Raw genomic sequence first — 20,275 nt, forward strand, 5'->3', positions numbered from 1 at the left:
TACTATCCCATTAAACATTGTGAAAAAAAACCCAATATATTTTAAGTTTATTGCAAAATATACATATACTTTAGGGCTGTCAAGTGATTCAAATGTAATTGAATTAAACACAAATTAAGGCTAGAATATGTAATTTTTCGCCACTAGAGGTCGCTTATTCAAAACCAATGTGTAGCTTGATGACGCCTTGATTTCGGAGCGCTTCCTCTTCTTCCGCTCATGCGTATGTGGGGTAACACAGATATTTAAGTATTTTAGCAGCATAGTGAGACCGACTTGTTTACATCATCTGCATTGCTTCAAGGGAGTTGGTGAAACTTAAAGCCTTGTTTATACTTTGGCCTGTCTCCGCAGCGCGAGCCTCCGCTGACTGCGCGCGCTCCTCCCCAAACGGACGAGGCGTTTATACTCCACCCGCTCGCTGTTGTGCTATTCTATGAAACGACAGAAGGCGACTCGGAGTAATTGTTCTATAAACCATCAGGAAAAAGCGTTGAGAAGAAGTGGGCTAATGTACACAGGTGACAATATTTATTTTAGTACACTTCACCGAAAACAAAAGAATTGTGCAGGGCTCTGAATCGGTTCAAGGAACGAAAAACGAACTAATTTTTAAGAGGAACAAAAACGGAAACTAAATCAAAATCAATTTGAATCGTTCTGAACAGAAACGTTAATTTGAAATGACCATTAACCGGTTAATAACGTTATTTTATCGTTCTCTTTAATATTTTAATTTGGCAGTGACCAATAATGAATAGAGTACGGCATGTGACGTTGATGGATCAAGCGTGAGTGAAATGCACCATCATCTATGAATCTACCGTCAGTGTAGAGCGCGCATTTTCATGCCTCAAGTACATTTCTTTCCCCGCTGAGGTCTACAATGAAAGCGCAGGTATTGGAGGACATTCTTTTCGTATGTTTAAATAAGCAGTACGGACTTTAAGCTCAAATAGTCTGATTTAGGCTAGTTTGTGGATTCCGTCTAAGCCTATCCAAGGTTACTAGCATCTATCAAACATTTTTCCTATAGTCTTTCTTGCCAATACAGGACAGGTCAATGTTTTCTATATAGTCGGTTGATGCTTCTATTAAATGGTATGTTATATTGCATTAAATGATCAAGCTTTATTAGCTGACTGAATTTGATTATGTGATGCAAGGACGTGTTGCGCAGAGTTTGCTTTGAAAATACCAGTTGACGGTGCATTAAAAGAGCAATGCTTATCCAGTTTATTTATTCTTTATTCATGCAATTTTTAAAACAAGTCGTGTTGAAAAAAAGTTATGTACAAAGAATGTTATCACTCTTCTGAAAAGAATTCGGCATAAGAGGGCCACTTTCGATTGTCTAACGCTCCATTGAAACAGGTCCGCTGTTTATGCTTTGTAATTAATGCATGTATTTCTGGTTTTAAAAATGTTATGAAATAAATATTCAAGTTTAATTACCATGCGTTATATTATTATTCAGAGAAAATAAGTCTATTTATACATATTTGTTTAAAGTATAGGCTAAATTAAAATAACGTTATTAACCTGTATTTTTTCATATCAAACCGTTTTCGGAACAGTAATGTTTAATGAGGAACAGAAAAACGTAAACGCTATAATATCGATTCTGCTCGGAGTGAACCGATTGATATTTTTTTCCGTTTTTAAGCCCTGGAATTGTGTAAAATTCAGTAAACCTTGATATTACTTGTGACATGAGAACAAAATGTATGCACACATGTATACAACTAAATTAACGATCTCTTAAATATTTCCTAGTTTCACTAAGCATTTTCATTTAATTTAGTGAAATTTTTTTGGTTGATTAAACATGGATCTTTATTTAAAAGGGCTTATTTATGCTTTTGTAGGCTCATTTTGTAAATATAAGCACCTAATTTGTATATGCAAACTATCATATGTTTGGCTAGATTTGCATAGAACTCGCATAGAAGGCAGACTAACAGGTCTTTGAGGGTCAGAATTCTAGCTGATAGACAAAAAATGCGCTGCACACCTCCAGGCGAAATGGGGTCTAGTGCACGACCGCCCACTCCGCGTTGACGTCATTTTTGCCGCGCGCACCCTCGCGCTTGTGCGGACGCGTCGAGTATAAACAAGGCTTAAGAGCTCTTTTGGCACATTTTGCTTGTCGCGACTCTGATTGGTGGAATTTTTTCTACTGCAAAAATTTGTTGAAATAATGTGGGCTAATGACCGACTGCCTCGACCAGATTCCTCTCTAATAATAAGCTAATTCCCAAAATGGCTTAATTATCATAGAGAACACAGTCAACAGTTTTGTTATTTCTGCACCACTTGGGGCATGTAGCATGGGACTCGAGAACCATCTCTTCATTTAAGGGTTACTTCAGTGATTTAGCCTATGCCCATCAAGTAGCCCAAACATGATCACGTATTGATCAATGGAGCATGCAATGTATATTGTGTGTACATTTGTTTAGCTGGCCACTATATGTGTATGTTTGTGTATTGTAAAAGCACTCCAAACAACAATACACTAAGACTGGGGAAATATGTTGAACTAAATAAGCGCGCTTCTTCATTCAAATGCGCTACTATTCCATGTCTTTCTATGTAAACACTAGCCTGACGCGCAAAACCAGTCCGCTTACTACAAATCATGTCTACACAAACCACGCGTAAACATACACACACACACACACACACACACACATACATTGTAACACTCGCGCTTGACATGGTGTTCTAAATAACACAAGCCGCTAAACATATTATATAGTTGGTGTAACTTATACCACATAGTCGACGTCCTGCTCTAGCCGTTTTTGCTGCTGCTCCTGTTCAACTTCAGCCTCTGGGTCTGATTCCGGATTATAGATGTATGGCTGTATCTGATTAAAAGCCATTTTTTATGTTGAATAAAGTTTTTCCCCGCTTTTAGGGATGACGCAGCTTTCAGATGCACTCAACACAGTAACAGCGGCGTGCGCTCGACATTCTTTAGCTCCGCCCACACGATACGCCCCCAGCCGCACGGCTTTTTTCGGAAAGACTCGGAACAGCGCATCTTTCTTTTATAATTATAATAAAAATAAAGACTTTTCGGAGATATGCAGGATGCAATGCTACTCTATAGGTACTCAAGATTGACATGAGACTGACTGAAACTGAGTGCCCCCCCCCTTTAAAGGCTTAGAAGTTATCGTTAAAAATCAATTTCCCTTTAGAGAAAATGAACCGTTGCACTTCATTGTTAGTTTTCCCATGAGCTCAGAGTAGAGTACGTACAGTTGGGAGAGAGCAGGGAGCGCTCAGTGGAGTATCCGGACAGTGTGGACAGAGCCGACTCGGAGGTAGCTGACAGGATGGAGCCGGACAGGCCGGATCCTGGGCTGGAGAAGCGCAGGGGTCCGAAGCCGTTACAGCCCTCCTCCAGCCACGGCGAGCCCGATTCAGGACTGTGTTTCGTCTGAGCTCCTGTAAAGGAGTGCCCGTTACCGTTCACTGTGACACACATGAAGAGGAAAAGGTGTTAAATGTTAAACTCAAGTCCAATTTATTTGTATGCCACTTTTTACAATACACATTTTTCGAAGCCATGCTGTTATGTCTATAACGTCTTAAAGACCCCCTGTGGTGAAAACCACGTTGTTTGAATGTCTATGTGGTGTTTTTAATATGCTTTCAGACAAACAATATGCAAATTCATGTCAACACCATTGCGGAGTATTTTCTCCTTAAAACTGAATCAAAGACAGACACAATAACACAGTTTGAATTTGCTGGTGTTTCTGACGTCACAAACTACCTTATAACCAATCATGTCAACGTGTGGGCGGGCTTTAGCATATCATTACTATTCTCTGAAGCAGGGAAGTCTCAAGAGAAGTCAGGTTATCCTGGTATATCCATGGTAAATCGTGTATATTTAGCAATTTAGCGGGTGAATTATGTATATGATGTTATGATGAACTATATGCCTCTCTCCTGATGTTTTGAGTTGTTCAAAGCGTTTCTAAGGATGCTGATTGTTGTCCGACTCTGAGATGGCGAAAGGGAACATGGTTTGTGTAACATTAGCAACACATTATTAGCTGTTTGATAACATAGTCAAGCAAACGGCTAATCATATTAGTTCCCGTTATGTGCCCGACATTGTAAAGAGCAATACCATCGCGTTTACTCAGTGAAGTTGAGCAAGTGAATCTCTGAGCTGGTGTGAGTGAGTGGAGGCGGGGATGATTTACATATTCATGGTTTCACGTATACTAAATGAAGCACGGGTGTAGAGTAGAGGTCGACCGATATATCGGGCCAATATTTGTTTCTCACAGACAGCGCTGTGCTCGGAGACAGAACAGTGTATGACATTTGTACGGAAGCATGGTTTGATGCAGGCCCGGTTCTACGGTGCTAAGCACCCTCGAACGCAAGCAAAAGCACCCTCAGTTCATACTGTAATAATATACTGGCGAAACTGATTGGGCAGATTTGCATATTTGTGTTTGCGCTCTGGAGAACGCCAACTATTTACGACGTGTTTTTGCAGCGGTGAGTAATGTAGCCAATCACAGATATGGTTGTTGATCTGTTGAATAGAGCCCTGCATTTCTGCCCGAGCCCGACGGGCCCCGACTTTTTAGGGCCGGGCTTCGGGACAATTTTCACATCATACCTCAAATGCGGGCCAGGCTTTGGGCCTTTTTTAGGCTTCTCCTTCGTTTTATCTATTAGACATTAATTAATTAAAAGCAGAGATGTATAGTAACGAAGTAGAACTACTTCACTACTGTACTTAAGTACTAAAAGGCAGTATCTGTACTTTATTAGAGTATTATTTTTTTCTCCTACTTCCACTTTTACTTCAGTACATATTTTCGATTAGTTTAATACTTTTACTCCGATATTTTTTTTATGTGCTGCATCGTTACTCGTTACAATTATAAAAATGTTACGAATCATTCCATTCCAAACCCACATTACCGCGCATGAGAGAGAGAGCGCGCGCGAGAGAGAGAGAGAGAGAGAGACAGAGCGCGCGAGAGAGAGAGAGAGAGAGAGAGAGACAGAGCGCGCGAGAGAGAGAGAGAGAGAGAGAGAGACAGAGCGCGAGAGAGAGCGCGCGAGAGAGAGAGAGAGAGAGAGAGCCCCGCGAGCGCGCATTCATTGTCTTTAAAACAACACGAGCGTCTTGCGCTCAAATTGCTCTATTTGTTTACATAGTTAATGTGCACTGTGAAGTAACATATACAAACAATGAACAGCAGTATTTTTATTAACTAAGATTAACAAAGATTAATAAATACAGTAACAAATGTATGATCATGGTTAGTTCATGTTAGTTATTAGTCTAATACATTAACTAATGTAATGTTAACAAATCAAACCATATCGTAAAGTGTTACAAACAAATCATTTACTCAGAACACCTCTTGAAATGAGAATATAAGTGTGCTTACCCCATTTTATTTTAGTAAGAGTGGTTATAGTACGATTTAATCTTAATGAACTACAGTATTTTCAGGTTATTTATATGGCAATGTGTAGAAAAATTACCTACCAACATTGTGATTGTCCTTTAGCTTAATCATTTGAAATAATAAAAACAATATGATGTTCAAACTTTTGACTACTTTCTTTAATAACTACATAACACAATACTTGTACTTTTACTTTCAGTACTTGAGTAGTACATTTTAAAATAAACTACTTGCAATACTTAATTACAAAAAATGTTGAATACTTTAGTACTTCTACTTAAGTGTGGTGCTTAAAGAGCACTTCAACTTCTACTCAAGTCACTTTTTTGATAAGGAACTTGTACTTTTACTCAAGTATGTGTCTCTAGTACTTTATACATCTCTGATTAAAAGAAACAACGAGATGTGCTGAGCTGGTGGAAACAACATGAGACCACGATACCGCGACTGTCAAGACTAGCTCGAACAGTGTTTAGAGTACGGCGCGGGGCTGGCGCTACGCAACTCGCATCGCCGCAAATGAGTAAAGCAAGCCAACACGCAGACTGCCACAAGTGAAACTGAAAATAGGCTACGTCTTAGATAGGCCTGTCACGATAACAAATTTTGTTGGACGATAAATTGGCCCAAAAATGTTTGCGATAAACGATAATATTGTCGTTCTGAGACCATTTTCATCTAAAATAATGATAATGGCATAATAATGCAGGTACACCTTTTCAAAGATCAATAAACTTTTATTTCTAAAGACTATTTAACACTGAAAATGGAAAGCATTTTAAATATCCACAATAAATGAACAAAACAACCAAAACAAAAAAAGCAATGGACTCTCAGTCTGTTAACAAAAAAATGCTCTTGAATAAACAGCTGGAAAACTGCAACGGATGATCGTGTTTTAGGAAGTGCTGGTAATTGATTAAAAAAATTAACTAATTAATCAAAATGTTTTCTGTAATTAATCACGATTAATACGTTTTTAATGTTTTGATATTGTAATAATTTCAGTTACTCTCCAAATTAATGTAGAAACAATTTAAAGACCGCATATTTTAAAAATGTGTTGTATTGTCATGTTTTTATGAATGAAGGCCAGTATCACTGATACTGATGTCTCAAATTTGAATACCGTGCAGTGCACAAAATTAAGATTTGAGTGATGGTTCAAGTCAGTGTTCAATAAATTGTTAAGTTTAGAAAAATTGTGCATCCACTTATTATTAGTGTGACATTTTAGCATGCAAATGAAGGGGAAAACGTCAAGATATCAGCCCTAAAAATCAGCAGCACATATCGGCTGACCCTGACCTCTAAACATCAGCATCGGCTATAGAAAAACCCATATCAGTCCATCTCTAGTGTAGAGTTACATTCAAGCTATTTCAAGGCATGAAGACATTTTTTTCACAGGAAAGAAACATTTAAATATGTAGTTTAAAGGGATAAAATGATTGACTACAGAGGGACTTTAATGCTTTAACAGAGCAGTTTTAGGGTAACACAACGATATAAATGATCCTCTGGATTTAGATCTAGCTATTTTGTATTTGTTATTTTGTCTAGCACATGCCTGAGTGTTCAAATGTAAATTATTTAGGCTGGAATACACTACACCACTCAAAATTTGTCTCAATTTACAGTCAATGCTAGATGCGAAAATCCGAGCCAGTCTGCAGATTCTGGGCAGTCGTATTGGACAGATTTCCCACACAAAAAAAAATCACGTAGTGTATATTTTTAGCACAGACTTTAACTGCGGCCCACTTCAGGAGGTTGTATCCTTCATAGGCTGCATTCAGAAGCCAAATGCATCACAGCGGTGCAACAAAGGCTGTTCTAATTTGAATGAGGCCTACAAATGCGTCCTTCTGTAATGCATCTCTTAGTAATGAGGCACATGTTTGTGTGAGTGCATTGTGTTAGGAACGACTAGTAGTGTATGATGCCCAGTATTTCTCTTTAAAGGGATAGTTCACCCAAAAATGAAAATTAGCCCATAATTTACTCACCCCCAAGTCCTCCTAGGTGTGTATGACATTCTTATTGTAGATGAATAAAATCAGAGTTATATTACAAAAGTCCAGGCTAATCCAAGCATTAGAATTTGATTCATAGTTGCTCTGTTTTTGAAGTCCATAAAAAATGCATCTGTCCGTCAAATAACTGCTCCACGATGAGTAAATTATGGGCTAATTTTAATTTTTGGGTGAACTATCCCTTTAATGTGTGGTGACAGGCCTCAGTTAAAGCTGCTCTTGAACCGATCACCTCTTCCTTCTAGTTAATTTATAGTATCACATAGGGATGCAACAATACAGTTAGTCCACGGTTCAATACATACCTCGGTTTTTAACCACGGTTTTCGGTTTGGTTCGGTTTTTTTGTTATTCTATTCTTAGGCGACAAGAACAGCAAAAGGTTAAGGAGAAAAAAGACTATTTTTTATTGCAATACTCTTTCTTTATTTTACTTAAAATAATTGAAAAATCTTACTTAAACTTTAAACTTTACTTTAAAAAAAAAAACCTTGTACACATTCCTAGTGTATTGGATAATATAAAATAAATATATAAAAAGATTTACACTGGCAGCTCAGAGCTGTACAGCAGCATTTAAGTATGAAATTGAATGAATAAATGTAAAAATAAAACACTACATAGACTTCACTATAAAATATACATTGATTCTTATTAAAGCTTTTCAGTCAAGAGCAGCGAGTGATTTTCTCTTTGTCTTTTGTTGTTGTATTAACATTAAAGGGAAAGTTCGTTCAAAAATGAAAATTCTGTCATCGAGAAATGAATACAGGTTTGAAACAATATTAGAGTGAGTAAATAATGACATCATTTTAGAGGTGAACTGTCCCTTTAAGGACAGCGTGTTAAGGCTGCGCTGCTGTCAATTTAAGACCTCCGTTTATCTAATATACAGACACACGCGATTTTACTTGACATAACCGACTGTGTTTATGTTAACCTTGTGTGTATTTGACAGTATTAACGCAGTAAGACGACTACTTAGTCCAGTAATCACGTGTTTGACAGGCGTTTAGTGCGCGCACTCAGAAAAGCGCATGTTAAAACCGCGCACGCGAATGAACCGGCAAGGCTTTAAAACGCATGCAAATAATAAACTTTCGTGATTGTGAATAACTATAGTGTTCTGTGAGTATAATTCCACCAATAACGTGTGATGTGAATGTATGTCGCGTTGTTCAATATTGGGATGGAGGAAAATTATAGAATTTGCAGAAAAATAATTAATTCAATGCAAAACCGAAAAACCGCAATTTGATACTAGGCATCCCTAGTATAAAATAAACATGAATGAACTTCAGAAGGGATGTTGTTTCAACCGCGGAAAGACGTCAGTACACAGCGTTTTTCAAGTTCAAGTCCACCGACGTTAATCTACAAAATCTCTAGACTGCGGATTCAGAGGATGATTGGTCAGATCGCCTGTCAATCAAACTCCAGGCGAAGGGTGAATTCATGTTTTATTTTTGCAGAGCAAATCACTAAAATTAACTCAACTTTGCTAACTAAATAGGTCATAGAAATGCACTAAATTCAATCTATATTTCAGATTATTTAAATGGAGATAAATTAACAATCTGAGAAAAGATTGTGTGTGCATGTGATGTATGTAAAAATGAGAATCTGTGTCAAAGCTCCATTCTCTTTAAAATTCATCTTGATGTTCTAGATGTCATCTTGCATTGGCAAATGGTTCATTAAGTCTGTGCTTTAATTAGATTTCCATTTGATGGCCATTAATGCTGGATAATACTGTTTACAGAAATGAAAACATGTTTGGTTCGCTTTGAGACGTTGGAGTGATATTTTTTTTTTTTTACCAAGGAACAACAGGAGACGTGCATAATGGATGTGTCATTATTTTCTGGCTTGAAATATAGTCGAAAATAAATTGAATTGATTTTACGCATTAATCTTGTTAATGTGTACTGCGCATCAAACTTTTCCTCCATATTGTACATAATCTTTCAATCGTTCACAAAAGTCCCCACAAGGTATTTTACGCCTCATTTTTGACGTAATATTATATTAAAAATGACTATTTTTAGTCCTTCAGCTCACAAAGCCCTCCTTCAATCAAGTGAAATCAACACTTTTTGCAAAGAAGTTCAAAAGAATCATTAAAACATAATTCATTCGCAGAGCGAACATCACTAGAGTTAAATTCCGCACTCGTTCATGCTAAAAACAGACATAAATGTGTCTCACTTTGTGCGTGTCTGTCGTCATCATCATCATCCTCTCCGTCCTCGCTGAGCCTCCAGAGCGCACGTGTGTTTCCAGAACCATCCAGTGGCAAAACCCCATCCAGCTCCTCCATCCTCTGCAGGTCCAAAAGCCTCTCGTCCAACAGACGCTGCTGCCGTTTGGCTTTCCTCTTCATCTTCTTCTTCTTATTCTTTGATAATTTACCCGTCTAGACACAGACAAACACACAGTGTTTTAATTAGTGTGAATTAAACCAAAAAACATCACACTAATATAAAAATATCTTCTAAAACAAGCATGAGATCTGATGTTAGCTGATCAACCTGTGCAATTATGATTATGTTTCCAAGAACAAACTAATCTCACACAATTATTTTGGTTAATATGTTCTCATATGAACAGGATGTGATATCCTCCTGGGACCCACGAATAGACTTTTGTCCACTGTAGTGGACGTTATATTTTAGGGAATTCATCAGGACAACAACAACTTCTTGGTCTTTAAAAATGGCTGACATTAATGTTTAGCACTCTTATGGAAATATGAACATATTTTTTAATTATAATTTAAATCTGATTAATTTTCAAATAGTTTTTTATAAATCAACATCTCAGGAAAATGTTATGCAGTTTCTAATCAAAATATGACTTACTGTTACAAAACAGGGCATTGATTGATAAATGTCCACTGTAGAGATGCCAGGACTTAAATCATGTTTATCAGGCATTTTGGAGACATAACAAGTGAATAGGGAAAGAAATTACATATCAATATTCCTATGAAATATTAGATATTATTATGAAAATGTTGCCAATTATTACTCCCATTATTACACTTCTTTTTTCATTACGTTGCACCAAGAACACATTAATATGCAAATTAGATGCAGTGTATAGATACATTGTATTGAATGGGAAAATCCAACTATGGTCATTTTACCCACATATTTCATAAAGTAAAATGGTATATCAACGCATTTCATTATATCTTTCATAACATAGTTCAGAATCATCTTTAAACAAAGTTTGTTTAAAACAAATCCTGAAACCTGTATTGGTGAATTAAAAATAAATCCCATTGTTTTTGCCTATTCATGCAATTTTTTAAACAACTCAGTCCTGGTGTCAACTACAGAGGACGTAACATATGAATAAAATATCATTTTTCAAAAATGTTTTTTTTTTCCCACTTGTTTCTTATGCTCTAAACAATGTAATGACATGAAAAAATACACTTTTTTTTCTGGGTCCCAGGAGGATATATAGTGGTTAAGTGCTGGTAACCAGAAGGTTGCTGGTTCGAACTCGACAATAAAAAGTGCACAACTTTGTCCTTGACCTAAACACTTAAACTCAAGTTACTCCAGAGGGATTGTCCTTGAAATAAGTTGATTCATGGGTCATTAACCCATGGGTCACAAAAATTGAATGCAGAAGGGTTATTATATTCACTTTTGCATTCTAGGCTTACACTGATGCAGCATAAAGTGAATTCTGCCACGGGGGATATCTGACACGCCTGTGCCATTTCCAGCTCTGGCACTATTTTGGGATGGCAGCACTGTTGCCATGTCTGTTGTCTGGTTGAGACGTGGCTGAACTGACCTGATGAACCTTCGTGTCTGGCACTGTCTGTAAAACCACTGCTGCTAATTATAAATCACACTTCCTGCTGTAGGTGCAGATATATATTTATCAGAGGTACTCAACTGTAGTTCAGACCTTATACTCTGGTTACTGTATCAAAATAAATTGGGTCAGTGTAATCTAAAGGGGTCAGTGAGGTGCATGCAATATGTCTGTTATGGATATCCTCTGAAGAAAACACAATCGTTCAAAAGTTGAATTATGATATTATTTAGCCACGGTTACAGCATCTCAAAAACATTTACAGGTGAAAAGATTAAAAAGAAGACTAATTCAATTAAAATATGCTATTGTAAAGAAAATGAAAAGCAGGTTAGCCAACCTAAAACACTTGAGACATGCAGAAAACATCCTGGATGGATAATTACTCTTTTTAAACTTTTTAGGAAACAGGCAGACATTCATTCAAGTAAGAAATCTGCAGCCTAACAATTAAAACAAAAGATGAAAATGCATACAAATAATTCTTGTTTTATCATAATTCTATCATACCATTACAAATATTATTATTCATAATAATAATAAAAATACATTGAGTTGAGGCGTGAAGAGAAAAAAATGTATTCGATATTTTGTCTTTTTAAGTACAAAATCTATAGCCTAACATTTAAAATAGACCATTTATTATTACTACTTGTATTTTTTGTTTTACATTACATTGTTTTATCATATCATTGAATATTATATCATTATTATTATAAAAAATTATGATAAAACAAGAAATAAAATAATCAATTTGGCATATTGGGCACTAACATACAACATAAAATTCAATATCCATTTTGTTCCTAAAAATGCAACACAGGTCGCTCTCTTCCAAGAATATAACCAGGGCTGCCAACTCTCACGCATTCAGTGTGAGACTGACTTCACACATCTATATTCTCACGTCACGCATTAAAAACATCACAGAGCCAAGATGACAAGGACAATGTGCAGACAGACAGATAAGACAGAGCAGGATACTTTTGATATGACACAAAGTCTATCAAATGTTGTGTTTTATTACAAAGAATTCAAACTATAAATTCTTTTTTTAGTTTCTTTTTTTGTGTCTTTTTTAGTTTTTTAGTTTCTCAAACTCTTAAAATGACATATCACTGTAGCCGGGAGTGAACATCTCTTCCTCTTTACTACTAGTTACAGTACAAAATAAACATTAATGAACATCAGAGGGTATGTTGAAAGAACCAATACAACTTACTGAAATGTATCATGTCTCATGTCATCGCTCAATCAGTTTCAACCGCGGATCAATCAGCTTGTAAATAATGTCACGTAATATTAACCTCAGAAAAGCCATTTAATGTCCATAAAATATAGTTAGTGAGAAAAAATCCCTCTAGAAAGGAACAAAAAAAGAACTTTATGGCATATTAATTACATCTTTACTCTAATACCATTAAAAGTTATTGTTATAACTGTATACAAATCAGTTTAGGGTTGAAAATTAGCCCATGATTTACTCACCCTCAAGCCATCCTATGTGTATATGACATAAAATCGAGTGATATTAAAAATGTCCTGGCTCTTCCAAGCTTTATAATGGCAGTGAATGGTTGGATCATTTTTGAAGTCCATAAAAGTGCATCGATCCATCATATAACTGCTCCAGGGGTTAATAAAGGCCTTCTGAAGCGAAGTGGCGCATTTGTGTAAGAAAAATAAAAAGTATTATAAAGTAAATTATCTAGCTTCCACCAGATCATCTTCAGTATTCAACTTACGGTAAAAGTGTAGCGCCTTTCGAAGTTCAAAATGCTAACGCTACGTCTGACGACATTACACATCAGTTGCGTTTTTTTCCCGATCTGGCGGAAGCTAGATATTTAACTTTATAACGTTTTAAATATGGATATTTTTCACCACTTCGCTTCAGAAGGAGCAGTTATATGATGGATAGATGCACTTTATGGACTTCATAAACAAAGCAACAATCACCGCCATTATAAAGCTTGGAAGAGCAGGACATTTTTAATATAACTCTGATTGTGTTCGTCTGAAAGAAGAATGTCATATACACCTAGGATGACTTGAGGGAGAGGAAATCATGGGCTAATTTTCATTTTTGGGTGAACTATCCCTTTATCCTTTAACAATACATGTACCTACTACCAGCTGACAGGGTTCCCCTGTATTGTTAACAATAGTTTTTTCCTCAAGAAAAATTAACATGTACTATATATCCATGTATATACCCAATTCAAATAAAATCATGAAATTTGTGTCAATACCACTCCACCCCCCCCCAAATTCTCACTTTTAGCTGAACTCAAAAGTTGGCAGCCCTGATATTACACCCTTCCAAGTGAATAATTTTGAGATATCTTTTTCTTTTCAACATTTTTTTCCTCATCTCAGCGGCAGAGACCGTCTTGCTTTGTGCCAATCATCTCATTTATATTCAGAAGAGAGGAAAATGTGACAGTAATTCGTGAAATCACTCTCAGCCATGCAGAGGTGGTGGCTGAAATAAGAAAAGCAGGATACAGGGAGCGGGAACGCACCGGATCTCTGTCTGACTGTCATGACGTGAGAAAAGATAATGCTCCTGTCTGAGAACAGCTTACAGCACTGCTCTTTTCTCACTTTTAAAATAGCCACTTTCTAAAGAATAAATGAAATGAATCGAAATGCAGAATGATCATATGAAGGGACATAGCTAGCTGGTTTAATGATCCAGCATGCAAACACCTCTGAAAGGGCTAATAATGTTAGTGAGGAGTGAACTGTGCGAAATCAACACGTCTGTGGGGCGGCACAGAGCGTCAAGACCAAATCCACTGACTGGGAGAACACAAAAGAAATCTTCATTATAACAGACTGTGTTTACATGTTTATAAAACGCGCTTAAGATCAGTTATCGGCCAAAATGAAAGCATATTTTGAGCATAACTTGCATTATCTTTGCCCAGATCAGTGGATCTGACCCTGGCCATGGAGATTTGCCCCTTTTCCCAGTGGTTCATGCCTATGGAATGATATTCCAGACAATATTAAAAAGGAATTGATTATATTCAATATTAAAATTGCATTTCAATTTTTTAAAATTTGTATCGATTTAAAGCAAGATACAAAGAAATTGTGTTGGCAAAATATAAGGCTGAAGGAGGGATCGTGGTGTTGTGATTAGTGATGATCATAATTGTTCTTATTATTTATATTGATATTATAAATGGAGATATACTCATAACTGAGCGGAATATGACTACATAGATAAGGTAGTAAATAATAGAGAGTAAATAATAATAATGATATTATATGATATACATAATCTACAACAAAATTGCACTATAAAATTCAATCTTAGCACCGGTAATATTATTATTGTGATGTAGTGGAGATTATAATTACTATTATTGTCATTATTGTTGTTGTTATTATTATAAAACTGTGATTTACAATATAATACGATGTGGGTATATTTTATATGGTATTACATGATTATTATAAATACCGGGATATATTTGTATATTTATGAGGATTATTACATTGCATTATTGTGTTTATTGAGATGGTCATAATGTAATTGGGTATTTTGTATATAAAATATTATAATCTCACATAAATTATTAGTAATTTAACAGACAATGACAGAAGCTATATGGCGTAATATAAATGAATTGGGGGTGGAAGTAAATAAGTTCTACTTCTTTCCTCTCCCTTTCGAGCAAGTATGTGTGTGTATATGAATATATTGGATATAAGCTATTATATATTTTTTTGTTGCTCGAAATAAACTTCAATCAATCAATTTCCAATTTGTGCACGCATATGTTGTGACATAATGGAAACAACTGATTTTCAATTAAGTTTGGATTTTCTTTTCCATGTACTACCATGCGTTTCTATTATGTCACAAAATATGCATGCACAAATTGGAAACGCAATTTTAATATTGAATATAATCAATTCCTTTTGAATATTGTCTGAAATATCATTCCATACATGCCCGTGTATCTACAGAGGCAGGGGTGGGTTAGGGTTACAGAAGGCAGATTATAAACAGTCATGTGTCATTTTCACCAGGACAAACTACATCCTCTCTGTATTTCAGCAGGCACAACTCTGAACGTACCTGTTTTTCCCTTGGGGCCGTGCTAACTGCCGTCAGAACAGAAGAGGAAAGAGGGAAGGGACAGAAAACCACAATGATAATAATTATAATAATTTAAAATAAAAAGAAAACAGAGAAAGAAAAGATAGGACACCAGTTAGAAACCAAACAGACGACAGAGAAGAAATGAGAAATGATTGGCATATTCACCACAGAAGCAGAGGAGAAGTGACGACCAGCATGCAGATCAATTTAATCTGCACATTGCTAGTCGATTCAAAGTGACTTTCTTACCTTTGTAAAAATCATTTGGCAAGTAACCCCTAATCTATGACCTGGACTTAATTGTTGAGGAGAAAAAACTGTGTGCTTGAGCTACAATCCACAGGAAGGCAAATCTGTGCAAAAAGGACTGGCCGTCACTACTATAGTAAGGCTGTAAGTAGGGTTGAAAAAACTAATCATGGTATAACAGGGTTTTTCCTGCATTGAACATTTTTTGGCGGCCGCTAAAACAAATTTTTGTCCCGCCAAAGCCTAATTTGATGAGTTATTGTGATTTACGAGTGATGTAGAACAGATGCTGCGCTTGTGACTGAGTGACAGAGAGAACGATCAGAGAGATCCCCGCGCACACTCTCTGGGTCTTCAAAATAATCAGTGTTAGCTCTCTCATATTTCACATATTAATCCAAATCAAAAGGTCGGAAGACCGAAACCATGTTGCACGTGGCACATTCGGACAATTGTGTCCTTGAATTACCGCTGGGTGTGAATTGCGCTCAAAAAACGTTGACTCTTCTCTGACCAGCTGACATAAAGCATGCTTTCAATAAACGGGAAACAAATTATATTCAGTTATGAAGTGTTTTCTGTGTGTTGACATCTTTCGCGATGTTCTAACAGACGGGATTCGCACACAACGCGTCTGCTAATGTCCGATTCGTGACCTAATGACTCCTTTGAACCAAATAATTTTAACGACTGGTTTGAACAACTGATCTGTCCAACACTGAACTCACGAATCAGTTTAATAATTTACTCAGAACGCATCTGAAATGAGAACATAAGTGTGCTTACACTTTAGCAAGAGTGGGTAGTAAGAATTATTTTTAATTATCAACAGTCTTTCCGCTCATTTCTGTTGACAATGTGTAGTAAAATAAATAGCCTACAATCATTTAGACTGGAGTGAGGTGAAACCAGAACAAAGTTGTTATTAGCTAGCTGATCATTTTTATTAAATTGCATATGGCAGAAAATTAGGCTATTTGTAAATTTTTAATGCTACTTTTTAATATTGATATGATTATATAGCAAAACAATTATCTGTAAATAGTGTAAAAAATGAGGAACAAAAGAAACAAACATCGATGTGAGTGATCTCACATAATATGAGATATCAAAATAAGATTATCAAAATGACTAGCTTTTTTAAATGTATTGTCAGTATTGCGCTCGCAGATCACGTGGGTAGGGTGTGTGTGTCAACCACCACCGAAGACCATTTTTGACCCAGGAAAAACCCTGTATACGACTCTCTCGCGCTCTCTTTGAGTGTGTGTGAGACCAAGCGCTCTCAGTCGCGCGCCTCACACTAGTGTTTACTGTGCGTCAAATACACTGCATTCATTGAGAAGAACTGAAATAGTGTGCTTTACGGATCGCTTGACAAAGAGCGAATCTCTTAAGCGCTCAGTCCATCCTTTCTTATCTTTATTTTATTATTTTTCTAAGGCTGTCTGGATGGAAGAGGTTGAGAGGCGGGAGAGTGATCTTGTTAGCCCTGGAGTTAGGCCAGGAGGATTGTCTGTTAGGGCTGTCTGACTGGAAGAGATTGGGTAAGGAGAGCGGAAAAGTTTCATTTTAGGAGTGGGGATTAATTATACTAAGTGTTTTTATTGGGAAAGCATAGGGTATAAGAAGTCGCTGATAGCATGCCACGTTATTAGGGGCAGCGGTTAACACGTAGCAGACAGAGCAAGATATGGGTCTAATACAGAGGGGCTCATTGGGGGCCATTGGTGTAGCACCACCTCTACAGGGGCATGTCTCTCTGGTCCAGTGGGCGCCGCAAACCTGCTCTGTCTCTTCTATCTCAGATAGGGGATCCCCGAATTTAGAGAATCAAGAAACCGAAATCCCACCGGCGCATGAACGATCCGTTTGGATAAATCGTAAACCTGACTCTCCATTTTTCTTCCAATTCCAGATAGGGGTGATTCAGGTTATACTATACATATACATATACATATACATATACATATACATATACATATATATATATATATATATATATATATATATATATATATATATATATATATATATATATATATATATATATATATATATATATATATATATATATATATATATATATATATATTTATATATTAGGGCTGGGCAAATTAACATTTTAACGCAGGCGATACATTTTTTCAGCTTAACGCATTAAAAATATTTAACGCAAATAACGCAGCATCCGTTTTTATATCCATTTTTGCCTAGCGTTAGATGATCACGCTCCTATTCATGTAAATGCTTCCAAGCGCGACAAGACACAAGAGAACGCGCTGTATGTCAATGTCCTGTCTGTCTGTCTGTGTGTGTGTGTGTGTGTGTGTGTGTGTCAGTGTCCTGTCTGTGTGGCTGCACCTCATGTCAGCTAATCGAGGGACACTCTGACACACACACACACACACACACTCTCACTGCTCACATCGAGTTCTCTTTTGCTCTTGAACAAACAATAACAACAACAACACAGAGAATTTTGAGTATTCTCATATTAGGAGTCTTAAATTAGTTAAATAACGTCTTAAATTAACTTAAAGAGATTAAATGAGATGCGCGGGACAGCGAGCACTGATGACGCCTGTCATTAATGTTCATCACAGAACAAAGGGAACAGAGAAAATTGTAGCTTTGATGATGATTAATCTATATTTCATTTATTATTTATGCAGTTAAGAAAGGTGTTTGATAACTATTACATTTCTGTACATGTCTTACAGGGAAGGCCACAGGTTAAAATAACATTTATTATAATGGGGTTATGTAAAGATTGTTTTAAGTTCACTTGAATTAAAAGTTGTTTTTTTAAAGCCTAATAAATGTTGAAATTGGGAGCTTTCAGTTATACTGTAATGTCATTAATGTTTCATAGAGACATTAGTATCAGTGATACTGGCCTTCATTCATAAAAAGATGCCATTACAACATATTTAAAATATACTGTCTTTAAATTGTTTCTACATTAATTTGGAGAGTAACTGAAATTAAATCGCGATTAATTAGAGAAAAATTTGATTAATTAGTTAATTTTTTTTTATCGATTCCCAGCACTAATATATATATATATATTTTATTCTCTCATGAATATTTTAATTCCATTTCTGTGTAAAGCACTTTGAATTGCCACGGTGTATGAAATGTGCTATATAAATAAACTTGCTTTGCCTATACCGGTTCCAGATTTTAGAGGTTCCTCCTCGTTTAGCGATAAATCTCCTCCGCAGCTTCTGCCATGGTTGTTTTCGCTCTGCACGTGAGCTGCGAACGGGTCACGTCATCAACTAGGCTTTATCATTATTATCATGGGAAGACTAATTCTGATCGTGGGCAGAATTTTTACCAGTATATCGCAAACGATAAGATATCGCCCATCCCTTGTGAGTTTTCAGTGGTGTTAAAGGGGCACTTCAGTGCTGAGAATATGTATTTAAACTGGGTCATTTATGTAGTAGAAATGTGAAATTATTAGGGCTGTCAAAAGATTAATCGCGATTAATCGCATACAAAATAAAAGTTTGTGTTTACATAATATATGTGTGTGTACTCTGTTAATTATTATATATATATATATATATATATATATATATATATATATATACATATACACACACACAAGCATGTATATATTTATGAAAAAAAGATTATTTTTATATATAAAACATTTGTATTTATATATATTACAGATTATATAAATGTATATACAGTATATACATGCAAATATTTCTTAAATATATACATGAATGTGTGTGTATTTATATATAAATAATAATTAACAGAGTACACACACATATATTATGTAAACACAAACTTTTATTTTGGATGCGATTAATCGCGATTAATCTTTTGACAGCCCTAGAAATTATTTTTGAAGTTGGTGCCTTCTAGACTGAGAAAAGACAGAAAATGTGTTTTTGGCTCATGTGGATGAAAGACAACAACTCCCAGAATGCACTTGCTTCGCTGCCCTACGAGGCCACTCCCAAGCCACGCCTACCGGTTCTAACATTAGTTGACAAGAAACTAAAAGGACACAGTTATATCGTGAGTCTCCGTGATGAGCTAGTTCCTAAAATAACAAACAGTAGTGTCTTTTCCATCCAAATGGTGCTAAGTTGCTTTGTACCAGGATGTACAGCCAAAAACAGAAAAGGACAAGCAGTAAGTTTTCATCATTTGCCGGTTAAAAATTTGGAGCGGTGCAAACAGTGGCTGCGGGCTATCAACCACCCGAATTTTGGAGAGGAAACTAATATGAAAACCTGAAAATACGGAGGGTGTGCAGTCGCCATTTCAAGCAGGAAGACTACGAACCGAATGTGCTTGGAATGAAGAGAGCCACTCTGAAGGACACCGCGATTCCTTCGATATTCACCTTCCCAGATGACGAGCATATGTTTGGTACATCTGGTACTAAACACATTTGCCTAGAGGTAAGACTCTCGGGAATACTCGACACGATTTCTGATCACACAGTAGCCTATACATAGTGATAAAGTTGTTAGCAGTAAATAGGGTTGGGTATCGTTTGGGTTTTTTTCGATTCCGGTGCCAAACCGATACTTTTAAAA

At 36.3% G+C, this 20,275-nt stretch overlaps 1 protein-coding gene across 1 annotated transcript in view; it reads right to left on the reverse strand.

The window, feature by feature from the left end:
* srpk3 (SRSF protein kinase 3) overlaps positions 1-20,275 on the reverse strand; it is a 57,847-nt gene that overhangs the window by 17,179 nt on the left and 20,393 nt on the right. Inside the window, exons 9-11 of the mRNA XM_079826966.1 lie at positions 15,432-15,457; positions 9,707-9,914; positions 3,271-3,486 (exon numbers count right to left, since the gene is read on the reverse strand). Of these exons, the coding sequence (XP_079683092.1) occupies positions 3,271-3,486; positions 9,707-9,914; positions 15,432-15,457 (450 nt within the window). The remainder of the gene's footprint in view (positions 1-3,270; positions 3,487-9,706; positions 9,915-15,431; positions 15,458-20,275) is intronic.

Source organism: Gobio gobio, assembly GCF_949357685.1.
Source record: "Gobio gobio genome assembly, chromosome: 10".
Lineage (NCBI taxonomy): Eukaryota > Metazoa > Chordata > Actinopteri > Cypriniformes > Gobionidae > Gobio > Gobio gobio.